We start from the raw sequence: 27,328 nt of genomic DNA, 5'->3' as shown, positions 1-27,328 counted from the left end.
TTACACATTTCTCCACCTAGAATACAATTCCTCACCTCTTTCTGAAGATTTGTTGACAGACCGGTTCTGCTTTAGAGCATCCCTGGTTCCTCTACAGTTTCTTCACTACTTTCTTTGCCTCCCTTCTACTTCATGGCTGCATATACTTTATTCTCGGCCCCTACTGTACAATCCTTAAGGATCCACGTCTTTTTTTCATTTTTCCTTTTCTAGCTCTCACCATAATATCTTAAGATAGGACCCAGCCTTACAGTTGATCTGTAATTCAAGATGCCCTGATACTTCGGAACCCTAAAATCACCTGTTCTTTTAAAGTTATTTCATTACTTTATGTGACACCCTTTCATGCTCAGAGCTCATCACTGGAAACCTCCAGGTCACCAGTTCTTGTGTCGTTTTTAAGGATTTCTTTCTTCAAATACATATTCCCTTAGCTCACATTATACTATTCAGACGGTGTAGGTTAAACTAAATGTAAATGCCATTTTTCTGTTTATACCTCTCTGATATCTTTGTAGAATATAACACAGCCTCGTGACAATGGTTTCATCCTGAGTTAGAGTTATCCACTGTAAAGTAAGAGTTATCAACAGACTAACAGACACTGTTTCGCAATGGTGGTCCTTCTACGACTTTAGAAAAGCTTATTGACCTGCATTCCAAGTAAAAATAAAGAAACTCATTGTATGCCTCTCGCAAGGTGGGGGGGGGGCTGAAATCGCAAAACCATGAGATAGCACGTTGAACCTTGGTGGCAGAAATTGTTGCCCAAGATGGTTCTGTGTCTTTGCTGCCTCTACCAGCCACCTTATGTCACAGGCATTTATAATTCAAGGTGCAAACAAGCGTTCAGGACAGGAGATGTAGTGCAGTGCTCCCTGCTCCGGCAGCGCAGTGCTCCCTGCTCCGGCAGTGCAGTGCTCCCTGCTCCGGCAGCGCAGTGCAAGATGAGATCAAGGAAGGGGTACCAATTAACACTGCTTCACTAGAGTTCTCTAGAAAAATACAATTAGCAAAGGGCATCTGTTACTTTATAGTTACTCTTCCCTGAATCAACTTTCCTTCCTATACAATCTCAAGCTTGAAAAGCCAGTGAGTGCACTTAGAGAGGAGACAGTGTTGATTAACTACAGTGTGGGTGCTGTTGACAACAGTCATGGTGGAGCCTTGGGAAGCTTTTAAGGCTGGACAGGCTGGGATTAGGTGACATGCTTTCCTCTGCTTCTCGTCTTCTGAGAGGGCGAGGGCAGTCCTCGAGCCACCCTTCTGTGGTTGTGCTGTCTCTTGAGAGGCCATTGCGAAGAATGCCCCCCTCTGTAAACAGCAGAGAGCGTTCTAATCCGTAACGCAAAGATGAAACCAGGGACCTGATGTGAAACTATTTTAAGGTCAAGACAGTCTGAAAAAGATGTATTAAAAAGTATTAAAAAGATGGGAGATAACCATGACTGTGTTTAGTGATGCTACCCTTTTATGCAGTGGTTGCTCGGTACCAATGGTTTCTCTCATCAACACTGCAGCCAAATAGACAATTAAATGCGCTAGTGTTCCTGTATGAGAAGAGGAAAGTTTAATGTCCACGGTACATCAGATGTCCCCCTATTATAAAGACACACACAGTCCTATCAGATGGAGGAAAGACAGACAGATGAGTGGGAGCCGGAGGTAGGATCAGCTAGATGAGCCAGAAGCTTGGTGGCTTTAAATAGCAAATCTTGTTTCATATTAGACACTTTTAAGGGTAAACAATTTTGAATCCAAATTAGCCGAGTGTTCTTTTTACTAAGTGACCTTGTGTCACTTCTCCTCCCAATGGCTGGAGAGAGCAAGTTCAGTAGAACTCAGCTGTGTACCCAAAAGTATTCAGGGCAGAAAATATCCACCAGGGAATATTTTCATGGTCATGCCATCTTCTAAAATGATATTTACAATTAGAGATTCCAACTACTTCTCTTGAATGGGAATCACCATCTTTTGCAGCAGGTCCCAGCCTCACTGAAGAAGGTCTTCTATCTTTACTTCTGATCCAGTCTACAAAGCAGCCAGCTGACCAGGTACGCTGAGCATTTGATGGTGACTATTAGCTCTGCATATATTTGAAGTAAGGACTTTGGAAATCAAGGACTTTTTCTAGTTGGAATACTTACATCTATTTAGTTCAATAAACAAATGGGAAAAAAATGCCATAAAACCAATGTCATCTATTTTGCGTTGGTAATCTACTTGCTGTGGTAGAAAAAGGAGAGGAAGTGGGGAGGATGGAAGACAGGAAGTGAGGGAGGACCAGAAGAAGCTTTTCCCTGTGTTCTCTAAGGGCCAGATTGGAAGAGCAGAAATATATACGTGAACGTAGAAATCAGACCTCTAGAGTACCAACTTCATTAACTGTTGCAAATTCCGAGGCCCTCTGAAAACTGTGGCTCCACATCTCCTAGCTTTATACATTCCTTGTTAAATATACCTACAGATGTGTTTGTACCCCCCCCCCCCATCGGGTTACAGCGAGTCTCTGCCTTGCAGAGAAAGGGTGTGTGCACCGAGGGTGGAGCCCCCTGAAGCTGGCCATCACTGCTGACTCAGCCTCCTGCGAAGGATGGCTGTCAGCCTCTGCCTGGCCTCGGTCACTGAAATTGCTCGGCCCCTGGGAGGATACGCCTGGGAAAGGGCGGGCAGTCCCGAGCTGCCGGCCTTCTTGAGCTTATCTGGGGTTGGGGGAGCGGTGGGCTTTGGCAGGCCGCGCAGGCTGGGCGTGCTGGAGCCTCGTCCACAGTTCTTCGGTCTCACGCTGCTTGGCTCCTGGTGATTACCGACTACAGAGGCAGGGTAGGGTAGGGCGCCCTTACTGAGGGAGCGCGGTAAGCTCGCCCCGCTCCTCTTGAGCTCCAGGAGCTGTTCTTTGGCTTGACTCAAAGCCTCTGTCAGTTCAAAGCGTTCTTCACACTCTCTGCGCACTGTCTCCTGGAGAAAAGTGTTCTGCGAAGAGACGAGTAAAAAGCACCCCTGGCTTTAAACAGTTTATGTAAGCGGAGCGTTACTGACAGTTTAAATCAGAGCTGAGCTGCAGGGCAGAGGCTGTATCCTCAGTCTTTTTAATACTCTACCCCACGAGGCAGAGAAATGAAAAACAGAGCGAGAAGCAGGAAAGGATGCGAACCCTGTGTAGGTGAGGTTCCATACAAGGAAGGTATGGTGGGACTGGGTCGAAGGTCCTCATCCTTATTTCCGCGGCATACACACATGGTCCCCGTTCCCATGTCTTTTTTTTTTTTTATTGATCTATTATTCGCTCCTGCTTGTTTTTAATTTTTAGAAGAATTGGAAACTACCGGCATTTGTCATCAGCTCTACCTGAGTACTGCTGGAAGTCAGGGGTGGGGGAGTATCAAGCTGCTATCAAGGAAAACTAATTGGTTGATAAGGTCATCACGTTTACTGCTCTCGACATAGTCACCACAGGAAGAGCCGGAAGCCACGCTCGGTTATGTAACTTGCTGAGAGCAGCGCGGCCCTGCTGCCTCCTCGCCCTGTGCCTGGTGAGATGTGTCCTTCATGCACATTGTAGGCACACATTCATGCCCAGGGCATCAAGGAGATAGAAACACCTAAGACATTTCCATCTGACTTCCCCCGAGAATTCTAAACCCTATCAACATGGCCTTTCTTTCAAAAAGGAGCCTACTGTACTATATTTCTATTTACAGTATTTATTTATATGTACAGTACTATATAAATCTATATTTATCTGTATGTATACACATCATTTATCTAGACATGCAATAAGCTGGCAAACTGTAGAACTGATCAAATTTAAGTTGTTTTTAATTAATTAGTATAAAGTACCCCAGCTTAAGAAAATTTCTAGGAGTCAGTTTTCACACACACACACACACACACACACACATGCACACACATGCACACACACGCACGCATGAGCACACACACGGATATGCAGAAGTGACAGGTGTACAATATGAAAAGTCAAGAGATGGGGGAAGGCAGGGGTGCTCATTAGAGAAAAATAAGATCTAATCAACCCACTGCACTTGAATTTGAGCCTCAAAGGGAAGCACTACTTTACAGAGGCTAGTCTTTAGGAAATGGCTTCAGGCAAGTGGCGAGGGGACTGGGGAGGTAGAGGAGGAGAAAGGCATCCTCAGCAGCTGGTGCAGCCCGAGCACGGTGCAGAGGCTCCGGGCTCTGCTTTCCAGTCAGCTAAGGCTGAACAGCCAGCGAGCTCAGCTGGCACATTTCAATTCCTCCTGGCTACAGTCCAGCCGAGAGTAAGGTAGGTGAGTGGCCCGAGAGGGCTGTTCGCTGTCTCGGCCCGAGGCCACCCATCTTTCAAAACTCTTCGTTTTCAGAACAAAGGATTAGTTCTCTTTCTAGTGTTTCCCAAAGCAGGAGCCTCGGAACTGAAGAGGGACCCACAGATGGGACTTTCACCTGTGCCAAAACACTCATTTCTTGGGTAGATGTCCTAATATCCTCATTTTCTCTGCAGACTTTACTATGTCTTCCCCTAAATTAATACTTCAACACAGTTTTGTCCAACAAATAGTTTAAGTGTTATTATGTCTTCAATTATAGTGTAAGATATGGAAACAGAACACTGGAAAGTCTAGGAAACTGCTATTTGAGGAGTAGAGGGTGCCGTCACAATGAGGGGACATCCTATCCTGTGTGGCCTAGGTTGTATAGTTTGCAGAAATTAGGCAAGAGGGCTAGAGTATGCATACTATTTTTGTTTGTTTGTTTGTCTATTTGGTTGGTTTGGTTTTGAGACAGCTCTGGCTGTCCTGAAACTAGCTCACTCTAGACCAGGGTGGCCTCAGACTCAGAGATCACTCCTACCGCCTCCCTGCCTCTCTCCCAAACACTGGCACTAAAGGCATACACGAGTTACTATATCTGGCAGTGGCAGACTTTTGATATGTATTTTTACTGAGCAACATGAAAAACTATGTAAGCTAGAATCTGTTTGAATGACCAGAGGCTGCTGTCCTCTACGTGTCTGAGGTAAAATGATCTTGAGGGGCATTCTACCTGAACATGGTCAAGTAATTTTTACTGGATTGCAACAGACCTGAAAGTCAAAATGAAATGGCAGGCAGGCACCAGACAAAGAAGGCAAAGTGGGGCTCCCAAGCCCAGGGGCAGCAAGAGAGACACATCCAGGATGGAACATGGCTGCCGGAAGACTCAGCTTCCAGACACAGGAGAAGAGACCAGCGCTGAGGTCGGAGGAAGTGAGCGAGTCAAAGGGGAACTTTGGCAGTGTGTTATTGCTGGATCGTGAGACGACTGTTCAAGCAGGGCACTGGCACAGTCACACTGGCAGGAGAAGGAGCTCCCCGGGCCAGCTTTGTGAAAGACATCGCAGGGTGGGGCAAGGGGCACGGGGGGGGGGGGGGGGGGAACAATCGCGGCGACTCAGAGTTTTCGTCCAGGAGGTTCTGTCCCGGTTAGAGGCCTAGGGAAGGGAGTTACTGCTCTGGTCCTGAAGCCCAGGCATTGGTGCTGAGCGCTGCCTGTCTCTGACAGAAGGCTGCTTCAGCTGGACTTAAAATAATTAAATGCTAATTACACTCCCACTGAGTCGGTGGGTAAAAAAATGAAAATGTAAATTAGCTCACCGTGGAGTTAAACTTTCTAATATTAAAAGTGGCCAATTCTCTACTTTTGAAAGGTGAGAGTGACTGGTTTACAGCTGTTTCCATTTTCACCCTTAGAAACATCTGAGTATTTTCAGTTGCAAGCACCAAGAAGAAGCAAGGAAAGGCTTTGCCGGTGGCCCGAGGTGAGAATCCTGGCTGTGACGCTTCCCAGTCAGCTGTATTTGGCATGGCAGGACGCAGGCCAGTCAGCCAGCACTGCAGAAAGATAGTGGAAATGGCTTTTTGGTAAACTAGGAATGAGAAACTAAATACAATTTTGGAAACCAGATGAATGCAGGCAGAAGTGTTGAAATGATATACTCATGCTTGCAAAAACAATAACAGCAGCCATTGTAAGCTTCTCAGAAAAAAAGTCATAGAAATAACAGCAAGCATCAGAACAATGGTCTCCAGAGCCAGTTTTTCAAGATGAGGGAGAAGAGCCTAAAATATACATTATTTAGGATTTCCTCTTCTAAATCAACAGTCCAATTTTAACATCTCGTCACCGTTAATTAACTGTAACAAAGCAATGTCTCCATATATTGTTTTCCCAATGTGTCACTGTCCTGACTTCTCCTTCCTTCTTTACAGCAGAGATGCCCTTGCTGGGCCCACATCTGCACATGCTCTGTGGCCAAATTCTTGGGCTCTCAGCTCCCCTGCCCCGCTGTCAGCCAGCCAGGCCTTAGCATGATCCTTAACGGCTTTACTCTTTGGAAGAGAAACCAGTGCTGTAATGTTACGTCTCAGGGTTGAGAATCGCTTGTTTGATAACTTACTGACCAGACTCAGGCTTCTTATTCTCCGACACAGAAGTACCAGACAGGAACATGCCGCCTTGTCTGTATCAGTGACACACGCATTGGAAGTAAATGCATACTCCCAGATGAAGCAAAGCCCTTTGAACATAAGCCATTTGTGCTTGCAAATGCTGTGTATTCATAAAACTCCACTGGGCAGGTTTACATAAATCCATCACTACCAAGTTTCATCAACGTTTCCTACATAAGTGCTCTTTTGAAGCAGATTTCATATTTGAAAGCAGTTTTAGATCGAAAGGTTTAAGATCACCCATGACCCCAATATTTTAGAAGGTCACAGAAGATTCCTACTCAGTTCGTCCGACTCCCTCCGGGTCACCACTGTGCTAACAGTTTGGAGACATGTTCTCCAAGTCTGCAGCACACAGCTTCCACTTGTTCTTTCTTTTATTGATTCCTAAGCACAAGCAAACACAGGACTCGGGGCAAAGCAACCTAACAGTAAGAACAGGTGTGTTGACACAAATGCACACTGACAAGCCTTCAGCCACAATTTTGACATTTGAATGCTCTAAAAAGGAAACACTACAAGTCAACACATTTGGTGACTAATTACGTATTCGTTTGTTTCTGGTTGTTGTCCTTCACATTAGAGACAGTTCTAAAATATTACATGGTCTTTGGCTGTTTATGATTAAAGAATGGGTTTCCAGATGACACACGGGTGTGCGTGTGCGTGTGTGCACACGTGTGTTTATTGGCTGGTAGGCTGGACATGGATACACCCCAGTGGCCAACATACATGGCCTCTTCTAGCTTCTCGGTGGTCTGGACTGTGGGAAAGGAGTTAGTGACAAGGACTGGCTGTCTCCCACTTGCTCCCTGAAGCTCATGTTCTATTCTTTGCTCTGATGGACTTCCATACACAGCGTCTTTCTCATTCTGCTGGAGAGAACACATCAGGTCTCTTTCCAAGGTGGTGACACCTGGACACTATGTGTCCCCGAAAACCCATTTGCTCCCTTTGCCCTCAATCCATCCTATTTTGGGCTCTACTCTTTGATCCCGGCTTCAGAGGCGCTTTGTGTCTCCCCTTTCTGAGCCTCTCTAAGGTAACAAGCAACCAGGTCTCTTTTGGGGGATCCCCTCACCAACCATGGGCACTCGGCTTCACTTTGTATTTTGTGGCAGTGTGGTGAGGTAGAGACAAACACCGCAATCTGTTCTCCATGTGTAAACACGAGTTTTCTATTTTTTAACTTTTTAAACTACCACTAGATGGGTTACAAGAAATACAGAATTTGAAATCTCTGCCCCTCTTCCTCTTTTTTCTATGGCCTTCTACGGAGAAACATTGAGTTCTCTGCTCTCTTTTGGATCCACTTTAAACAAATTACATTCTTCCTCTAGATCCCAAGACCATCACCGTCTTAAAAGAACCCACGTGGGAATCACACGAGGGAGGGGCCAGTCTCACTCTAATTTGGATGCAATGAAAACGTGCCACTTGCTAACACTAACTTCCTGCTGTTGTTTTTGTTTTCGATGTTCCAGTTTTTTAGTGTGTGTCTTTTTCCCAGTAAGAACTTTCTGGAGTCTTGTTTAAATTTACATTTCCACTACTTCTGTTTTTCATCCCTGCCCCATGAGTTACTCTTTCGCCTCCTCTCTCTCCTTCCTTACATTGTACTATGTCACTTCCCAGTCCCCACCTGAAGAAGGCCCAGCTTGCCTGTCAGAGGCCGCAGCTTCCTCCTGACCCTTTCCTACAGCTGAAAACAAATTCCACTCCCTCTCTAGCCTCTTCAGTGAGCACAGGACTCCCTGACCTTCATCAGCCTCCTTAGGAGAGCACAAACTTATCTTTATTCTAATGGAGGTTTTTTTTTTTTCCTCCAAGTAATTACAGCCTCCAATTCTCCAGAATCCGGGGAACTTAAAGTTTCTGAAGAACATGATGAAAAACACACAGAACTTTTCGTTTTATATGACTTTATTTACAGTTCACATTCTTTCTGCTCATAAACTCTACTACTTTCATTGGCTCATTTCCTGTTTTATAAGCATATTCTGTACTTTGCCATGTTTACCAGAGAAATAGCCTTAGATATTTACTTACATTTCAGGTCTCATTATTTAATTTGAGGTGATATTTTGGTAACCTCTGATGAAAAGCCTAGTCTACTTGTCTCCCATGAAAGTGTCCTGTTGAATACTTTCATTAGCTTCACCTTATGAACAACAGTTTCTCCCTTCTAGTACTGAGCCATGACTGTTTTCATACTAACCTATTAACTTTTTATATTTTAGAAATTCATATTTTATTTTGTTTTTTTAGTGTATGCCTGCGCACTACATGTGTGCAGGAGTCCTCAGAGGTAAAAAGAGGCATCAGATCTGCTGGGACTGGAGTTACAGGAGTTGTGAGCTGTCATTAAAATGCTGTGAATTGATCCAGGTCTAGAAGAACAACCTCGGCTTCTGACGTGAGCCATGGACTTCTCCAGGCCCAGAGTCCATACTTTTTTAAATGAAATCTGACTTACTACCTTTCACAACTAGGAGCTGAGTGAACTGAGCTCTCCTTGGGTATAAATAATTTACTCTTCATTTTTAGTCTTGCGAACATCACTGCCAGAGGGAGTGGTCAAAAGATGTAGTGTAGACTCATGTTTGAATACTTGGTTTCTAGTTGGTAGAATCGTTTGAGAAGGATTAGGAGGTGTGGCCCTGGAGGAGATGTGTCACTGGGGACAGGCTTTGAGGCTTCAAAAGACTTGTGTCATTTCCAATGTTTCTTTCTACCTCTTGTTTGTGAATCAAGATCTGAGCCTTCAGCTGCTGCTCCACCCATCTTATAGAGATAATCTCTTGTACCGAATGGAATAAATCAAAGGTTGTCAATAAAAGGCTGATTGGCAGGATTAGAAGGTGGGACATCAGACAGAGGGAGGGGGATTCTGGGATTGAGTCAGAGTGGAGATTCGCCCCTGACACAGAAGAAGACTGTCATGAAACTAAGGACCAGGTAATCAACCATGTGGCAGGACATAGAATTTAAAAAGGGGGGGGGGGGTAATTAGGATATGAGTTAGTCAGGGAACAGAGCAAAGCTATTAGTTTAAACATCTAGGTGGGGTTGCAGACGACTTCTGCCACACCGTCTCCGTGCTCTTGCTCCAGCACCATAAGTGCTGGTCCTCCAGAAGTATAATAAGTCAACTAAACTTATTCTTTTATTGTTGTGATCATGAAGTTTAATTATAGCAATAGATAACAAACCATAGAAAAAGTAACAATATAGAGGCTTTTGATGGCCCACGACCACTTTTCTGATAGTCACATCTTTGGTACTTGCTTACCATGCATGTGGGTTAGACTTACTGGCTCATTTGTAATGGATAGAATACAAAGAAATCCACGAGTTGTCACTTCTGGGTTACCTCAGGACGGTGGCTTCTGTCTTGGCACCCTTTCTTTACTGGTTCCAAGGGAAGCCAGCAGACAATGTGAGATCTTTTATGAAGAGGCCCGTGTGGCACAGAATTGAGGGATGTTATGGCCAACAGCCACAGGTTTGCTATTAATAGTCCATGAAATACCAACCTGTTAATATAGCTTTGGTCATACTAGTTAGCTAGAAGACCAGCCTATTGCGGCTGAGCCTCCAGCTGAGACCACTGCCTCTTGACCACCCTCACACCAACCTCATAAAAGCTGCTGTACCACACCCAGTCAGCTAAACCCTAACAGCTTCCTTGTCCACAGAAATGAGATACTGAGGGGCTGGAGAGATGTCTCAGTGGTTCAGCATGCTTTTTGTACAATCCTGAGGACCTGAGGTTGTACCCTATCACCCAGGCAACAAGCACGATGCCTTGCACACACCTGTAACTCCATCTCTATGGGTGACAGAGACAGGAGGGGGGAGCTTGTTGGCTTGGCTGAGGACACCTCCCTGAGAGCCCCAGGTTCATGAAGACATTCTGTCTCAAACAGGCTAAGAGTGACAGACAAGGACCCCTGACACCTTCCTCTGACCTCCCCTGGCGAGCACAGTTGTGTGTATCAGCACCTAAAAACATACACTCACACAGACACATATGCACACATAAATATAAGTAAGTAAATCTTTCAGAACAGAAATGAGACTATAAACTATTATCGTTTGACGTTTCTGTCTTTGGGGGTAACTTACCAAGTAGTGTTAAATTATAGGCTTGTAATATAGGGTTTCTCTACCCTTCAGTCTAGGGTTTTCATGTGAGTAACTTCTGTTTAGGTCATTTCTTTAACATTTCGCAGAAGGTAGTTACCATTTTTTGATAATTATACCACCATGTATCTAGCGCAGTGCTCAACACCCACATATATGATAAAAGTTGACCCTGTCCACTTTCTACTTGTCGTCTGCTGTGTCACTGCTTACTGAGTTTTACATCGCCACCCCTGGGCTTCAGACATGCTAGTCCAGTGATTGGCCTCTCTCCTTTCTCCCGGTGTTTCCGTGGGAGGAGCGAGTCAACAGTCCCTCCTTCCTGGGTTGTCCCGTGTGCTCCTGTGCCTCTCCTGCCTGGCCTGAGCTGCTGTCCTCCCTGGGATAAGGGGTGGCCTCTGGGGCCCTCGTCCCCAGCCCAAGCTGCACTGGGTTTACTGCGTTGTGTTAGCTTGTTTTGCTCACTTTTAGAGTAAAAGTGAGTGATCTTGACTGAGGGATACTGTCGGCTAAACCCGAGGTTGCCCTGAAGTTTAGAATAAAAAAGTCTTCCTGGAATAGGACTCTTTGTCCCCTGGAGATGCAAATTTGAGTCTTGCCTCTGGTTGTGTGAGTGTGTGTTAGTCTCCAGGCTTGAGTGACAGTTCCTTCGCTGTAACAGGTAAGTAAGGCTGCACAGAAAGTTCTTATTTAGTGCTCTATCCGTCCCGTCTTTACTTTTATCATGATACAAGCTCTCAGTTTTGGTTGGCAATTTAAATATAGCAAGAAAATGGTGTTTATTATTAACAAACGATGTTATTGCTAGCAGTTTCCATTTGCTTCTTTGTTAACGTGCCAGTAAGGTCAACGGAATTCCCATTTCTCACTAACATTCAAAACCGTTCATTTATCTTTATATATATATATATATATATATATATATTATATATTTCTATATAATATATATATTATATATATATATTAAATGTAAGCAACATGTGGTTCATGGGAAGAAGGAACAGAAAACGTCTAAGAAATAGGGCTGGGTTTTCTCCAAGTGCATTGTGTATTTCTGAACTCTGTGGAGGCTGAAGCTGCCAATCAAGAGCTCCACAGCGTGGAGGGGGAGGGGCGAGAGCTGACAGCTGAGGGCTGCTAGGGGAAAGGCAGTCAGGTTTTCTTTAGGGGTGTGGCCCATCGCAGATGGCTGCACACTCAAGACACACATAGGCAGCACTAACCAGAGTGTTAGTAAACAAAACACCCAACACCAGGTTGGGAAGAGGACGTGAGGGGGATTCACAAGTTGAAGAAGGGAAGGGGTGTGTATGCACGTGACTAACGGAGATGCACGGTAGATATGTGTGAGATTTTCAAAGAATAAATGATACTTTAGAAGAAGAGGACTGCCCTAAAGAAGCCAAGGGACAGGCTGTGACTCTCTCCTTGGCCTCCAGACGCCTGTCACATTTGTGTCTGTCTGTCTGTCCGCTTGTTAACGGCCATGCTCCTCCCCGGGGGTTGTCTGCTCCCTACCTCTTCCTGTGACTGGCTGAACTGCTGCAGCAGCTGGGTCTGGGCCAGCCTCACTCTTTCCAGTTCATCTGTCTTCTGTTTCATTTCCTTCTTCAACTCTTCGGAAACGGAATCGTCACGGCCAGTGTCCTCCTTCAAACGACACTCGAATTCTGCAACCAGGTTTTTCAGGTCTTCAATTTCTTTTTCCTTTGACTCAGACTCCTCCATGTATCGCACTTGGGATTCATGGAGTTTTTCTTGGAGAGAGGCCACTTCCAGCCTCAGGTCTTTTGTAGCGTCTGCAATCAGGTCAGCTATCTGTGAGAGAAATCTCTTGTTAGTATACAGACAACCGCTTCCAGGGACCAGAAAGCTCTTGCTGGTGTTAAGTTTCTTCTAATAAACAAGTGCGCTTTCATCCCATGACATATACAGGCCTTCAGATATTCTTATTAAGTCAACACAAGAGTTTTATTTCCTTTTTCCTAAAATGGTATCCTGTTAACTACTCAGGCACCCTTGGAAATATTTAAATCTCCGTGGCTGAATCTAGCTGCCAAAAGTAACTCAAGTTCCCACACACAGATGGGAGGTCTCCAGGTGCCTGACTGAGTTCTGGAGACATGAGAGAAGACCACAGTTGTGTTCCACTCACATCAGAACACCAACTTTGCCTGGACATACTTTTCTTTCTTATATATGGAGAGATGTGCCCCAGACACTAGCTCTATATGGAGAGATGTGCCCCAGACACTAGCTCTATATGGAGAGATGTATCCCAGACACTAGCTCTATATGCAGAGATGTGCCCCAGATAGTAACTCAGGTTTCCCCCACATCTTGTTATCACAGACATTTTGTTCTACATGTAGTGACAGCGGGGTGCCAGGAAATGTTTAAAAAGAGCCCCCCATATCTCTCAGGTCAACTTTATATCTAATTTTAATGGTGAAATCCCTTTACCACTACCCTTGATCTGCCAGGACTGGTGACTTAGCTGGGAAGGGACAGGCAACGTAGGCTCCGGAAAGCCAGGAGTCCAACCGATGTGACAGAAGAAGGAAGCATTAAATTTGAGTGACCTGAACTGAAAGACAAGTGACCACTGTGATGTGGTCATGGCAGCTCCAGAGACCAGGGAAAGGCACAAATGCATCACCTTCCACCTTCCACAAGAACATGAGACAAGTCTGGAAACCTCCCCAAAGCATCCCTTCAGAACAGAATTTTCTTTTTCCTTAGAAGGCAAAAAGTTGGACTGGAGATGGCTCAGTGGTTAAGAGCACTGCCTGCTTCCAGAGGTCCTGAGTTCAATTCCAGCAACCACATGGTGGCTCACAAACATCTGTAATGAGGTGTGGTGCCCCCTTCTGGTGTGCAGGCAGAACACCGTACACATAATAAATAAATCTTTAAAAACAAAACAAACAAAAAGTTGAGTGTGGTGGCTCATGCCTGAAATTTCAACCAAGGCAAGAGAACCGCTATGGGTCTATGGCCAGTCAGCCATGTTCTCATGGTGAGTGCCAAATCAGTATGAGCTATTGTTTTAAAAAACAAAAAGGAAAACAAACAAAACACCAGCAAGCAAACAACAGCAGAGCAGGTTTGCAGGAGCTCATCTGAGGTCCCTTACATTCTCATAGGAAACGAGCCGTGGAAATCTGGAAATGCCACAATGGATAATTCCCAGAACCATTTGGACCACAGCTTAAAAACTGTATGCATCTAAAATTTATTTCAAATGTTAAATTTACATAAGGAATAACTTTGGGAAGAAATATGTTCACCACCATGAGTCATTTCAGAAATTAATATTCTATTCTTTTCAACTAATCCAGAAGAAGGGAGAGAGGGTCACTTGGGTCTGAACAATAGTTTCGCTCTCCCCATGGCAGGGCTGATGAAGACAGAGCAAGCTGTCCTGTGACAGGAGCCTCACAGAGCCACAAATAAGCTTGGATTTTAAAAATAGGAATAAACCTTTAAAAGTCAGATATCACTTATAAAATTTGAATTTATATCTTTCATAATTAATGGTATTTTGTTTGCATTTCTCTGCCCATGAAGTTCCAAGCTGCTCAGGACAATTGTAGTCAGGAGCTGAAGGGGGAAAGGAAATGGCCACCCTGGGGCCAGCAGCTCTGCAGGAGAATGTAAGGACCTGTTCCACACAGACCAGACCATCAAGGGAGCAGAGACACACGTTCCCGACACATGCTTCATTGCTTTACAAGGATTCCAACTAACATTTTCACAAATTCAAGGATGAAGTCATCAAAAGTTCCAGGACAGAAGCACCTGCAGAACCTCCTGGGTGGGGCCAGGTACTACCTGCATGTATCCTGGACTCCAGTGGCTGACCCCGCTTCCTCATCATGGATTCTGGAGTGGCTAAACTCGCCATCTTCACACAGAAACAGGCCCTTAGGCTGTTGGATGCTTTATGTGTGCATGTATCATGTGCATGCATGATCAGAGCCTTTGGATCTGGAGCTGTAGGGGGTTGTGTAAGTGCCCTTAATGCAGAACTCTTTCTAGTGATATACCCCTCTCTCGTGTGTGTGTGTGTGTGTGTGTGTGTGTGTGTGTGTGTGTGTGTGTGTGTGCGCGCACATACACACAGGTACACCATTGTGTATATGGAGAGGACAGAGAATATCATGTAGAAACTAGTTCCCTACTTACACCGAGTGGGCCCCAGGGTTGAGCTCATGTTTTAACAGTGGCGAGGGCCCTCACTTGTTGAGCCCTAACAAGGATTCTTAATGAGTCTTTTTCAAACATGTTTCCCACTGAACGTTCATTCATTCTCTTGCCCTCTGCCTCTCCCCCCTCCTCCCCATCCTTTCCCTTAAGTCATATAAAAGCAGGAATAACTTGCCTACCTTGGTGGTGCACATCTGTAACCCCAACCTTTGGGAGGCTGAGGCAGGAGGATGTTTCCTAAGTAAAACCAACAACCAAGCAATAGAGCAGGGTTACTTCAACAGACTCTTTGCTTCTGTAGCATTCTATAGTATTTTTCCTAATCCAAAAATGCTTAGGATTAATTAGAATTAAAATATCTTCAGTTAAGAAGAACATTTTAATTGTGTAAAATACCTTATTATCTTTTGATACTGGGTTGTGTAGCCATACTAGTTAAGAGTCATGCTGTGTAGTTAGTTTTAGCGGTAAGCTGGCGTCAGTAGAAAAGAAATGCATACAGAGTTGGCTGTGTGCTTCTGTAATTCATCTCCAGATCCTTTCTGAAGAAGCAAAGCATGTGTCTGTGTGAGCAGAGCAGGCGTGTGGGAAGGAAGACACGCTTGAGGGCAGCGTGCGGCGTGTGTCTCACACGGAGCACGGCACCAGCGGTGCTGACAAACCTTCCGCTGTAGGCCCTCTTGTTCTTGCTGATACTTCCGGATTATTTCCTGGTGTTTTTCTTTTTCGATGTCAAGTTCCAGTTTAGCTTCCTCCTTAAAGAGAAGAGCTTGGTCCCGGAGCTCATTGAGATGCCGGGCTCTTTCCTTGCAGAGTTCAGCTTCAATCTGGAAAGCAGCAAGTTAAGACACACAAAGCCATTTTACCTTGAGATAAGTACATTCAATAAATTCTCAGACCAATTCTTAAAATAGCCAAATATCACGTTTTTCAATATTATAGTAACTAAAACTGAAAACTCAGTAGAGATGACAGTGTTAGAACTCAGGCTGAGTCATTCATACCTAAAACAAGCGAAAGCTTCCCATTTACACTGCTAACTCAGCCATCAGGAGCCTTGAAAAACAAAACAAACAAACAAGGCGAGCACCCTCTACCCCCAAACTGAGGTTAGACTATGCTTAGCCGAAAACAGACAAGTGGCTCTGTCACATGTGCAGTGACAGTGAGGTCACAGGCTGACACGGTAACGTGAGTGAGACTAGCATGACCGGGAACAGTCATCCACATCCGCGCCGATGGAGTCCGTGCTGCGAGGGACTTTAGAAACCCTCCCAGTCTCTCATGGCTCAGTCAACTGTGGAAAACAAAATAAGGACTTTAGCTGGGGGTGGACCTGACACTCGCTGGCAGTGTGGCCTTAAGTTTGTGAGCATAAGCTCTCCTGGTGGGGCTATAACTAGTTCCTTTGGGGGCCTTTATGAGGGTTCAATGAGGCAAAGCATCCGTGTAAGGCTGTTGCATGGGCAAGAATTCAACAGCCCGTGGAGACTGCATCCACGTGCAAGCCCTGCAGTCCTGCCTAGAGCTGACAGAAAGGATGTCCCACAGTGCCTCACACTCACGAAGCCATAACTTACTTCTCCCCCAGCAGGAGTTTCCATTTCTAAGCATTAAGCAGTTTTTCCTGTAGTTCAGCCAACATTTTCCTCAGTGTGGCTTTTAATTATTGGCTTTGGCTCTGCCTACTAGAGCGAGAGACAAGAAACCTGTGAGTAGCTGAGTAACTTTCACTGTAGACGTCATCTTCGGAGATCAGAGATGAGATCCCACCCAGTTCAACACCGTGCCATGCTAAGATGCTCAATTCTACGGGGTATGTGGGAAGAGACTGCTAACCCTCACTGCTTCTCTCCGTGATTCTGGTCATTTAATGAAGGAACGAGGTCAACCTGAATCTCTCATGGGATCCCTGAAGCTGAGATACTGGGACACACGCTTTGTTAACAAACTTTACAGGAAGCCCTTTAGATTAAATACCGTGCGTTAGAGACCAGCCCTGGGGTCAGTAGGCTGCTCTGCCTGGGAGACAGAACTGGCGAATGTAGACACAACAAAAGGAGATCCTCTAGCTCTCTCAAAACACAGCTCCACAGTGTTTGGGGAAAGGTTGCTGGTGACCTTGAGGGATGACTGCCTGCCTCTAGGTGACAACTCCCAAGTGACCATCATGGTGTAAGAGTCTTGACAATGGCCCCAAAGCCTATTTCTACCTCACTTTCTCTAGGTTTGGACACAGCACAACATCTTCTCAGCTATTTCCCTCCCTCTACACCGGGCGAAGGAAGTCTTCAGCCATTCTCCCATGCCTTTCTTTCCACCGTGCTATCCCCACAAACACTGCTCTTCGGTCCGAGTTCCGTATGACGTAGCATGCTTCACAAGTATGTTATTTTATTTTCTTAGTGGTTTCTGTTTTCTTACTGGTTATTTTATTTATTTATATTTCAAATGTCCCCCTTCTCAGTTTCCCCTCTGCAACCCCCCTATCTCATACCCCCTAGCCTGCCTCTATGAGGGTGATTCCCCACCCACTCACCAACTCCCACCCCAACACCCTGGCATTCCCCTACTCTCGGACACCAAGCCTCTACAGGACCAAGAGCCTCCCTCCCATGGATGTCAGATAAGGCCATTCTCTGCTACATATGCATCTGGGGCCATGGGTCCCTCCATGTGTGCCCTTTGGTTGGTGGTTTTATCCCTGGGAGCTCTGGAGGGTTCTGGTTGGTTACTTAATACTGTTGTTCTTCCTATGGGGTTGCAAACCCCTTCAGCTCCTTCAGTCTTTGCTCTAACTTCTCCATTGAGGTCCCTGTGCTCAGTCCAATGGTTGGCTGTGTCTGCATCTGCATTGGTCAGGTGCTGGCAGAGCCTCTCAGGAGACAGCTCCTGTCAGTAAGCACTTCTTGGCATCAGAATTAGTGTTTGGGTTTGGTGTCAGCAGATGGGATGGATCCCTAGGTGGGGTGTTATCTGGACGGCCTTTCCTTCAGTCTTTGTTCTACTCTTTGTCCCTGCATTTCCTTTAGACAGGAACCATTCTGAATTAAAATTTTTGAGATGGGCAGACGGCTCTGTCCCTCAACCAGGGGCTGTGCTTATCCACTGGATATGGTCTCTACAGGTTTTATCTCCCCTTTGTTGGGTATTTCAGCTAATGTCTTCCCCATTGGGTCCTGGGACTCTTAGTGGTTTCTCAACACATTAATTAAAACTTCCCACTTTAGCTTTCTACTAGGCTATTCCCAGCCTACAGGACTCCTACCTAGGGTGTGTGCTTGGCCACATGTGCAGGCTGGGGTCTGGCTCCCTGCTCCCTGGCCGGGACTCTGCCAGATGCAGCCTGAACTCTGCATCCTTTGGCTTTCTCCATCCTGACTCCAAGCACTTCAAACAGTGACCACTGCACTTCAGCAAGACTGGGTGGGGATGGAGAAGCCACACTCAAGAGGGAGAAACTCTTTTCAAAATACCTGAGAAGTTCAAGGCAGAACGTTAAGTGTTGATAGTTTATAAGCTGCCCAGTGTTGTTCCTTTCTCCCTCTATCTTTCTTCACTCCCCCTTCTCCTGTTTCTTCCCACTCTTCTCTCTCCAGTGCTTGCACTGGGCCTGGGGGTTGAATCATGGACTTCATGTGATCTAGAATGAGCTCTGCCACTGAACTGTATCTTCAACATCTTAAACGTTTTGGAGCATCCTGGGTCAAAATGTGTGCCAAGGCATTTAAGTACCAAGTAGTAAATTGAAAATGAGACCTACATGGCTGATTGGTAGATATCAGTGATTGTTGTAGGACAGACTACATCTTGTAAAATTATAGAAAGTAGGTGGAACAGAATAAACCACAAACCAGGGGGCTTTGGGAGAGTCTTTTAAAGAAGGAACACCCTTAGTTCCATTCATTGACAAGCGGTTACTTTAGACATCAGTGGGCCCAGCTGGAGAGGAAATAAAGATTGGGTTCAGGAAGGCAAGGTGGATGGGTGGCCAGCACCACAGTGAGCAGAGGGCTCTGTCCTGTTCCAGCACACGGGTCCTCTCACCCTAAGGGCTGTTGCAGGAAAAGGAGGAAAAGAGAAATTACACAAAGTAAAGCTGGGTACAATGCCCAGGCTTTTATTTTGTTTTTCAATCATCTGTGTCCTCTCCTGGCTTAACTTGCTAACACCTTCCAGGGGACTCCAGTACATTCTAGAAGTGGCTTCTGGAATTCCTTTTGTGTTTGTTACTGAAAAACATTGTTAGAATATTTTTTACAATCTGTTTCTAATATTGACACACACAGTGCTTTCTAAGTGAAGTTTCGTGGCTGACTCTGTTATTCCTTGTCATCTAGACAGAGGTATTTTCCATGGGATGATGTGACCGGTAGATGACCATTACCGTTCAAACTAGTTAGAATTTCAGATGCCAAACCCAGAGACAGACCAGTCATTTCTATTTGACAATGCACCGGTCATTTGTGAAAATGTCGCCTAAAAATAAAGTGCTGTTCTACTTCTCCAATACTAAGGTCAAATACTTTTTGAAACCACTATTTTCCACGGTTTAGATTGAGGAGGCTCAGAGGACGCATGAACTACCATAACAAAACCCATTCTCCCAAATACTAACATAAACTTGGTAAAGGAGAAAAGCACAGGAAACAGCTTCAAGGAAGTTAAGTAATCACCAGACGATCACTGGCTCAGAGGGCAGGTGTGCACACACTGTTCCTGGACTTCATGGGTCAGGGGCTTGGTACTTCCGTAAACCTGTCTTCCCACATCCTATACAGCAAGCCATTAACAACACAGAATCAACGTTTCTTTTTTCTTTTTTTAGTTTCAAAATACTAAAGTATTTCTACTAATGACTTTCATTCAATTTCACTTCAGTTGGAGAAAATACTTTGTATGTCTTAATTCCTTTAAAATGTGTAACACAAACTATGGTCCATTTTTTCAGTAAAATGCTTTATGTGCATGTGAGAAGAATATGGATTGTATTGGGTGGTGGAGAACGCTCCGAATACCTTTGCCAAGTTTCTTAATAGCATTCTTTTAAAAATTCATTTATTATATATGAGTGCACTGTAGCTGTCTTCAGACACACCAGAAGAGGGCATCAGATCCCATTACAGATGGTTGTGAGCCACCATGTGGTTGCTGGGAATTGAACTCAGGACCTTGGGAAGAGCAGTCTCTCCAGCCCCATTAATAGTATTCTTAAGTGTAGCTTTTAAAAATAAACTAATGTGCAACTTTTCAAACTATTCTTTCTGGGCTTTTGGTTGTTTATACACCTGCTATTAAGAGAAAGATTCTAACTTCTAGACTGCATCCCATTTTCTTTTGTAGTGCTACCAGGTTTGCTTCATGTATGGCGTATATAATTTTATATGTAATTTTATATATAGTTTGTGTGTGTGTTTGTGACTGTGTATGGTATATATGTGCCTCATGAGAACACACGCAGAGGCCAGAGAGAGACACTATATATACTTTGTGTGTGTGTTTGTGACTGTATGGTATATATGTACACGCAGAGGCCAGAGAGAGACATATATACTTTGTGTGTGTGTTTGTGACTGTGTATGGTATATATGTGCACCATGAGAACACACGCAGAGGCCAGAGAGAGACACCATGTCCTGCCCTCCACCTCGGCCCTTGACGCAGCATCTCTCCTTGGCTTTGGAGCTGGACTAAAGCCCGCAGGCCGAAGCCAACGCCTGCCTCCTTATCCCGCGTGGTGAGAAGCAATGCCGAGCTCTTAACGTAGGTGCTGGGGGTCTGAACTCACGTGAGCATTTGGGATTACGGTGTTCTTTTACTGAAAGACCCTTTATCATTATGAAATGGCTTTTGCCCCTGGTGGTTCTGGGGTCAGACCCAGGGTCTTGCTCCACCACTGAGCTGTGTCACTGGCTTTCTAATTTTTCTTATTTAAATTTTTTTAATTGAAATACAAAAAGTCAAAGATAGCTAAAACAATGCTGAATAATTTAAAAAGTGCAGGCAATATCACAATTCCCCATTTTAAGCTGCACCACAGAGCACGTCGTCTACATGTGGAGGGGTTTGGGGTATTGGTCTTACATGGCCAATGGCCACAAATCTCTGGGGTGGGTGCTGAGGCTAGTGACAGGAGCCTGGTGCCCAGGAGCAGACAAATCTCCTACTGTCCCTTCAGGGTCTCCAGGGCTTTTAGCCTTAGCTTCACAGGCCTGCAGGACGAGGGAGGGTGACAGCTCTCGTTAGAAAGGAGAAATAGAATAGACAGCTATAGATAAATGTGTAGGAGGGGGATGGGAAGGGGGCGTGAGGGGGAGAACTATAGAGACAGCTAAAACTAAGATGCATTTGAGGGGTGGTATGGAAACAGGGCTGGGTTACAGCGAATTGAGTTGTTGGCCAAGGGGTTCCATGGGAACCCCCAAATAGCTCAGGTTGTTGCCAAGACTATGGGTTGCTCTCCACAAATTGATGATTAAGCCTTTACTGCTGAAGACAACATCTATGCAATTCATTGAACATAGAGAAGTTGAGCTGGTGCCTACCTGGAACCTTCCCTCATACATTCTAGCATTAGCATCTTTGGTACAGGAAGGTACCCTGCTCACTTCAAGAGGAGGAATGAAAAAAAAAGTCAAAACCCTATGGCAAACCATTAGATGGACAATGGTGTCCTGCTTGTAAGATATGCTAGCGCAACAGTGGCACAATGCTTGTGTGAGTAGCCAGCTGTGACAGTCTGTGTTTTGTTGTTGTGAGACACCAAGGGAACGGGCAACTCTTCTAATGGGAGGCATCTGGTTGGGGCTTACAGTCTCAGAGGCTTAGTGTATCTGTCGTCAGAGTGGAAGGTGGCATGGAGGCAGAGTGGTGCTGAGGAAAGTGGCTTGCGAGGTCTTCACTGGTCTGGCAGGCAGCAGGAAGAGTCACTGGATCCAGGGTGGGCTTCTGAAGCCCAAAGCCTACCCCCAGACACGCTCTTCCTCTAGTAAGGCCACACCTTCTCCAATGAGGCCACACCTCTTAGTTCTTTCAAATAATCCCACTGCCTGCTGACCAGGCATTCAAATATGAATCTGTGGGAGGCATTCTCCTTCACAATTCATACCTGATTTGACTTAAAGCCCACTCCCTGAGGTGGAACTCATCTAATACTGCTAGCGTGACCAAAACCTGGCGTTTGACAGTCCAGGGATCGAGGCCAAAGCCGAACAGTACTAAAACTAAAGCAAACTGCAGTGATAAAAATTACTCCTAATGCTGACTCACAGACCAATGCCCTGCTCCGCTGTCATCAGAGGAGCTTCTTCCTGCAGCCAACTGGGACAAATTTTACAGACTCACAGCTGGACATTATGCAGAGATGAGAGACCTTGGGACACCAGGCCCTAAATGGGATGTCCCTAGCAAACCCTCCCCTCAGGGCTCAGGGCACCCTGAGTAAGACGAGGTGGAAGCAGTGGAAGAGCCAAAGGAAAGTAAGTCCTAAACCAACATGAGCAAAGCTCGTGTGAACTCACAGAGACGGTGGGGGGGGGGGGGCGCACACAGGCCCTTCACCAGGTCCTCTACATATATTATGGTTTCCAGCTTAGTGTTTTTATCAGATTCCTGAATAGCCGAACTAGTAGATCTTTGATTTTTTGGGTCTCTCTTGGGCTCTTTTCCTTTTGTTTGTGTCCAATTCCAAAGAGATTTTGTTTCATACATTACATTGTGTTATACTTCCTCAGAAGCCTGTTTTACCAATGAGAAAAAGAGATTACATCTGGATGGGCAGTGGGGAGAAACCGGGAGTAGAGGATACTGTGTAAGGAAAACGTTATTTTATTTTTAATTGTGTGTGTGTGTGTGTGTGTGTGTGTGTGTGTATGTGTGTGTGTGCATGTGGGGTCTATAAAGCAATGAGAGCCTGCAGAGGCCACAGACATCAGACTCCCTGGAGCTAGAGAGACAGATGGTTGTGAGCAGGCAAACACTGGTACTGGGGACTGAACTCAGGCCCTTTGTAAGATGCTAAACACTTGTTACCTCTCCATTGTCCCAGACTCCTCATTTAAAGGGAGGGAGGGAGGGAGGGAGGGAGGGAAAGAGGGAGGGAGGGAGGGAGAGAAGGAAGGAAGGAAGGGAGGGAGGGAGGGAGGGAGGGAGGGAGGGAGAGAAGGAAGGGAGGGAGGGAGGGAGGGAGGGAGGGAGGGAAAGAGGGAGGGAGGGAGAGAAGGAAGGAAGGAAGGAAGGAAGGGAGGGAGGGAGGGAGGGAGGGAGGGAGGTAAAGAGGGAGGGAGGGAGGTAAGGAAGGGAGGGAGGGAGGGAGGGAAGGAGGGAGGGAGGGAGGGAGGGAGGGAGGTAAGGAGGGAGGGAGAGAAGGAGGGAGGGAGAGAAGGAAGGAAGGGAGGGAGGGAGAAAAGAAGGGAGAGAGGAAAGAGAGGGAGGGAGAAAATTTTATTTATTTATTTATTTATTTATTTGAGAATTTGGATTTTTTGAGAAAAGGATTACAATGTCCTTCGGTGTGTTTGCTTTCTTGTGCTTGTGGTCTGTTGAGCTTTGTAAATCTGCTTTCATTTAACTCATCAACATTTCACCACCATCTCCTCAGACACTGTCTCTGCTCTTCTCATCGTCAGGGACCCTCACTGCCTGTGTCAGGGCACCGAGGTTTACCTCACAGCCATCACCGACCCTCTGCTTTTCACTTTTTGAGACTTTACAAGAAAACTCTTGTTTTCGTGGAAAAGTCTTTTTTCTACTTGCTGTGCTTCAGGTAACGCTGTTCGTTTCTTGTCACATGTCTGACTTCCTAGCACTCCAATGCACTCTGGTCTGAATGTGTTCTGACAGTTTTTAATTTACATCTTGCTTATAGCTTTCACATCTAAACTTAAACATGATAAATGAAACTTAACATGATAAAATTCCCTTTGACCTCTTAGAAATGGCACACATCAACTGTTTGAAGGTTCTTATCTTCTCAGCCTAGCATTTGTGTCTTTCGGAGTCATTTAAAATATTTATTTTTATGTTAAGGGTGAAGTGGTGTGCTGCATTATGTGGGTGCAGTACCCATAGACACCAGAAGAGGGCGTCGGATCCCTCGGTACTGGAGTTACAGACAGCCTGAGCTACCCCGAGTGTGCCAGGAACTGATCCTGAGTCCTCTGAGAGACTGGGTCAACTCTGCGACCCTTCTGGGTTGGGTTTTTAGTCATTGACTTTTCTTTTCAGTATGAGCTCTACTCTTCTAGTTCTCTCTGTGTATGGAAGTCAGGGATTAGACGGCAGGTTCTGCTGTTTGCCTTCCGGAATCGGGATGTTGTTCCCTATGAATATGTAATGTCTATCTGGGGAATGGTGGAGCATCTATTTTAGGTTTTGGTTTTTTGCTTTGTTTTTGACGTTTGTTAGGATCAGGCCATCACTGAATCAGCCCAACAATGTCCAGTAATGGAAGGCCAGCTATGGGGGCCTCCCGAGTGTCCTGCATATTACAGGCTTTCTGCTCTGTCTGGTGAGAAGAGGCAACCTGGTTGTCGGTGAGTGTTTGGTTCTTCATTTCTCCCAGATTAGCCTCCCCTGGCTAAAGCCTGCCCACCAGCATTCCTCCTCTTTAGAAAGTGGTGCAAACACTACTCTGAGAGCTGTTGCTACTTTAACCTCCACAGACTCCTCAGTTCAAAGCAGATGCCAAGCTTAGCCTGTTCCCAGTCTCCTGCAGACTGTCATGGGACTAAACTACCATAGTCACAGGACTGTCACCAGCTTCCTATCACTGTTCGATGTCTTGAAACCACTGTTTCTGTTTTTCACCCCCTCTGGGGTTTCGTTTGTTCAGATGGAAGTGCAAACCTGACTGTTGCGGCGGCACACTGGAGAGACGCAGACGTCTGGGGCACTTAGAGCTGGAGGAAGCAGCCAGTGCCAGCTCAATGCCAGCTCATTCCCAGCTCAGTCCCCTGCAGATGATTCTAGTCTAAAATGTCTAGATTTTATTAAGTCAATCATTAAAATTGCATGAAATAGCTGTAAAAATTAAATTATGCCCTCAGTATTTTAGTCATATTGTTTATTAGGTCCAATGAAGAGAGACTTTATATATAAACAACTCCATCCCTGTCAAACTTTTTTATTTTCTGTGCTACCTTTTCCTTCATTGGTAGCATATTACAATACATTAGGAGTCACTAGGCCACTTGAACTGTCAACCGGAAGTTTTTTTATGTTCCTTCTAATTTGGAATTTATTATTTCGTTGTTTGTTGAGCAGGGTCATGTAGTCCCAGCTGACCTGAAATTCTGTGTGGACCACGCTGGCCTCAAATTCACAGAGATTCCCCTGTTTCTATCTCCCCAGTCTTGGGATTAAAGACATGAGCCATCAACCTGGCAAACTTAGAATTGATTGTTTCTTGAAGTTAAGTTTACTCCACTGTCAGTCTGGTTTTTCTAGCCAGGAAATAAGGTTTTGTTTGTTTTCAAAAGGTGTACGTACTAAAAATGAGGTCGTTAATACACTTCTAAAATGTTTCTAGACTGTAATATGTTAATGACGATTTAAGAAAATATTTGGTTGTAATTTGTCTGCTATACTGAAAAGCAAATGTCAACAAGTGATATGAGTTATATAATTAATTCAAGCTGCAAGAGAGTATTTATCACAAAATTTTAAATGAAGAGTAACAATACTGTGCATGTGGAACCAATTTTAAAGGTTCATCGTGCCCGTTAATTTGCTTTCTTTGTATCCAAGCAAGACTTAAAATAAACAAAAATTCATGACAATTAGTAAACAGTTATTTTAAAATGTGCCCTTTCTGTTGCATAGCAACTATTGATCCTATTATGTGTTTTTTACATACTCTAAAATAATTAAGCCAGGCACAAATTGCTATCTACTTTTAAAAAATGTTAAAAGCATTTAAGTTATTAAGTTTATTCTAATTTGTGTGTTACATATTTGTAAAGAGAACATTTCATTCCTATGCAAAGGCACAGTGACCCAAGAGAGATGACAATGTCATACAAGCGAGTCTCTATTCTCATGAGGGGACTTGTAAGGAACTTTTTATTCATAGTCTTAATAGCTAACACAGTCAAGACGTTCTTATTACTCTGGTTTTACTGGTCGTATCATGATTTACTGCTGGTTAAATAGCAACATTCATTAAGAACTGACGTTTTCTCAACTCTATACTTTATAAAGGCCAGAGGACATTATGAAGTCAGCGACATGTAGTAGAGAGGGCAGGCCCTGAGCAGGAACCGTCCTGATACTGCACAGTATTCTTTTCAGCATCAGGCCAACGTGTCCAAAGGGAAAGCACTGAATTTTTAATGTCAGATGCTAGCATTTTCTTAATCTCTGAGCAGGACTACAGTGGTCCACAAATGTTCTTCTTCAATAGAATGCACCCCAAAAAGCCCCAGTGGGGTGTAAGCAGGCAAAGCTTCTCAGGGAAGGCAGGAACGTTCACTCCATCAGACCTTAGGGGTCAGAGAAAATGACTGTCATCTCTCTAGCCTGGTTAACTCTATCACAGCAGTCTGAGTCTAGGCAATGTCATAATAAATATCCACAAACTGCTTCCCAAAGAGCTGCTTTCATCTCAAGACATCTCAAAGTGGTCATGACAGACTTTTTCCAGGCCTTCACCACGGTGCCCAAACTACTCCAACATCTGGTCATTAAGATGCCTCCTGCTTTGGATGGTTTGCTTGATAGTCTGGGTGGTGCTGGAATGGAACCCTAAGCCTTGCACATGCTGGAAGATTATCTTTTGGAGCATTAAAGCATTCAAATGATAAGAATCAGGGAAATGAACAAGAGCAGGTCATCTACCTAGACCAAGAACCATCACAAACTCTTAGGCAGGAGCTTTACACAAGCAGGAATTGTCCACTATATGAGCAAGACTGAGGCGTTTATACAACTCCAGCCCAGAGGCTCAATTTTATTCCCAACTATGCACAAGTATCCTTAACTGTGGCTTCCTTCCTTACACAGGCTCTCTCCAGTCCAGGCTGGCCTCCAAGTCAGATTCTTTGTGCATTGGCCTTAGCACTGGGGTAACAAGTGTGTTAATACCACAACCAGATTTATCGTCGTAATCTGACTATGGAAGGACAAAGGAGAAGATGTTGAGTCATAGCAGGTTGTTTGAGGATGTCTGACCACAAGAAATGGAAGTGGCAGATTTAGAAACCAGCAAAGTCATGAGAGGTTTCAATGTGCAGGGTGGCACAGGGAGGGGCTAAGGAGGAGGCAGTGGCTGGAAAGTGGCTGAGGTCACAAGCAAAGGATCCAGTCCCCAAGAAGAATGTGATCGCTGAACAAATTAGAAGGAACGCAGCTACACCACGTGCATTTCAGCAGGAAGCTCCAGTTACAGAGAGAAGGAGGCCACAGGAAATCAGTGTGCCGGGGGCTGTGTGCGGCGCTCAGGAACTCTGTCCTCACGTTCGTGGCTTTGGGTTCCAAACCCAGCACTA

At 45.1% G+C, this 27,328-nt stretch overlaps 1 protein-coding gene across 1 annotated transcript in view; it reads right to left on the bottom strand.

The window, feature by feature from the left end:
* Positions 1-2,565: 2,565 nt before the first annotated feature.
* Positions 2,566-27,328, bottom strand: part of LEKR1 (leucine, glutamate and lysine rich 1) — a gene marked incomplete at both ends in the record, with an annotated part of 166,823 nt that continues 142,060 nt past the window's right edge. The window contains 3 exons of the mRNA XM_080915557.1: positions 2,566-2,973; positions 12,153-12,452; positions 15,506-15,670. Of these exons, the coding sequence (XP_080771683.1) occupies positions 2,566-2,973; positions 12,153-12,452; positions 15,506-15,670 (873 nt within the window). The remainder of the gene's footprint in view (positions 2,974-12,152; positions 12,453-15,505; positions 15,671-27,328) is intronic.

Source organism: Micromys minutus, assembly GCF_963924665.1.
Source record: "Micromys minutus genome assembly, chromosome: 4".
In the NCBI taxonomy this organism is placed as follows: domain Eukaryota; kingdom Metazoa; phylum Chordata; class Mammalia; order Rodentia; family Muridae; genus Micromys; species Micromys minutus.
The sequence above is the reverse complement of the archived record's forward strand: the minus strand, read 5'-3'. Positions and strand labels throughout refer to the sequence as shown.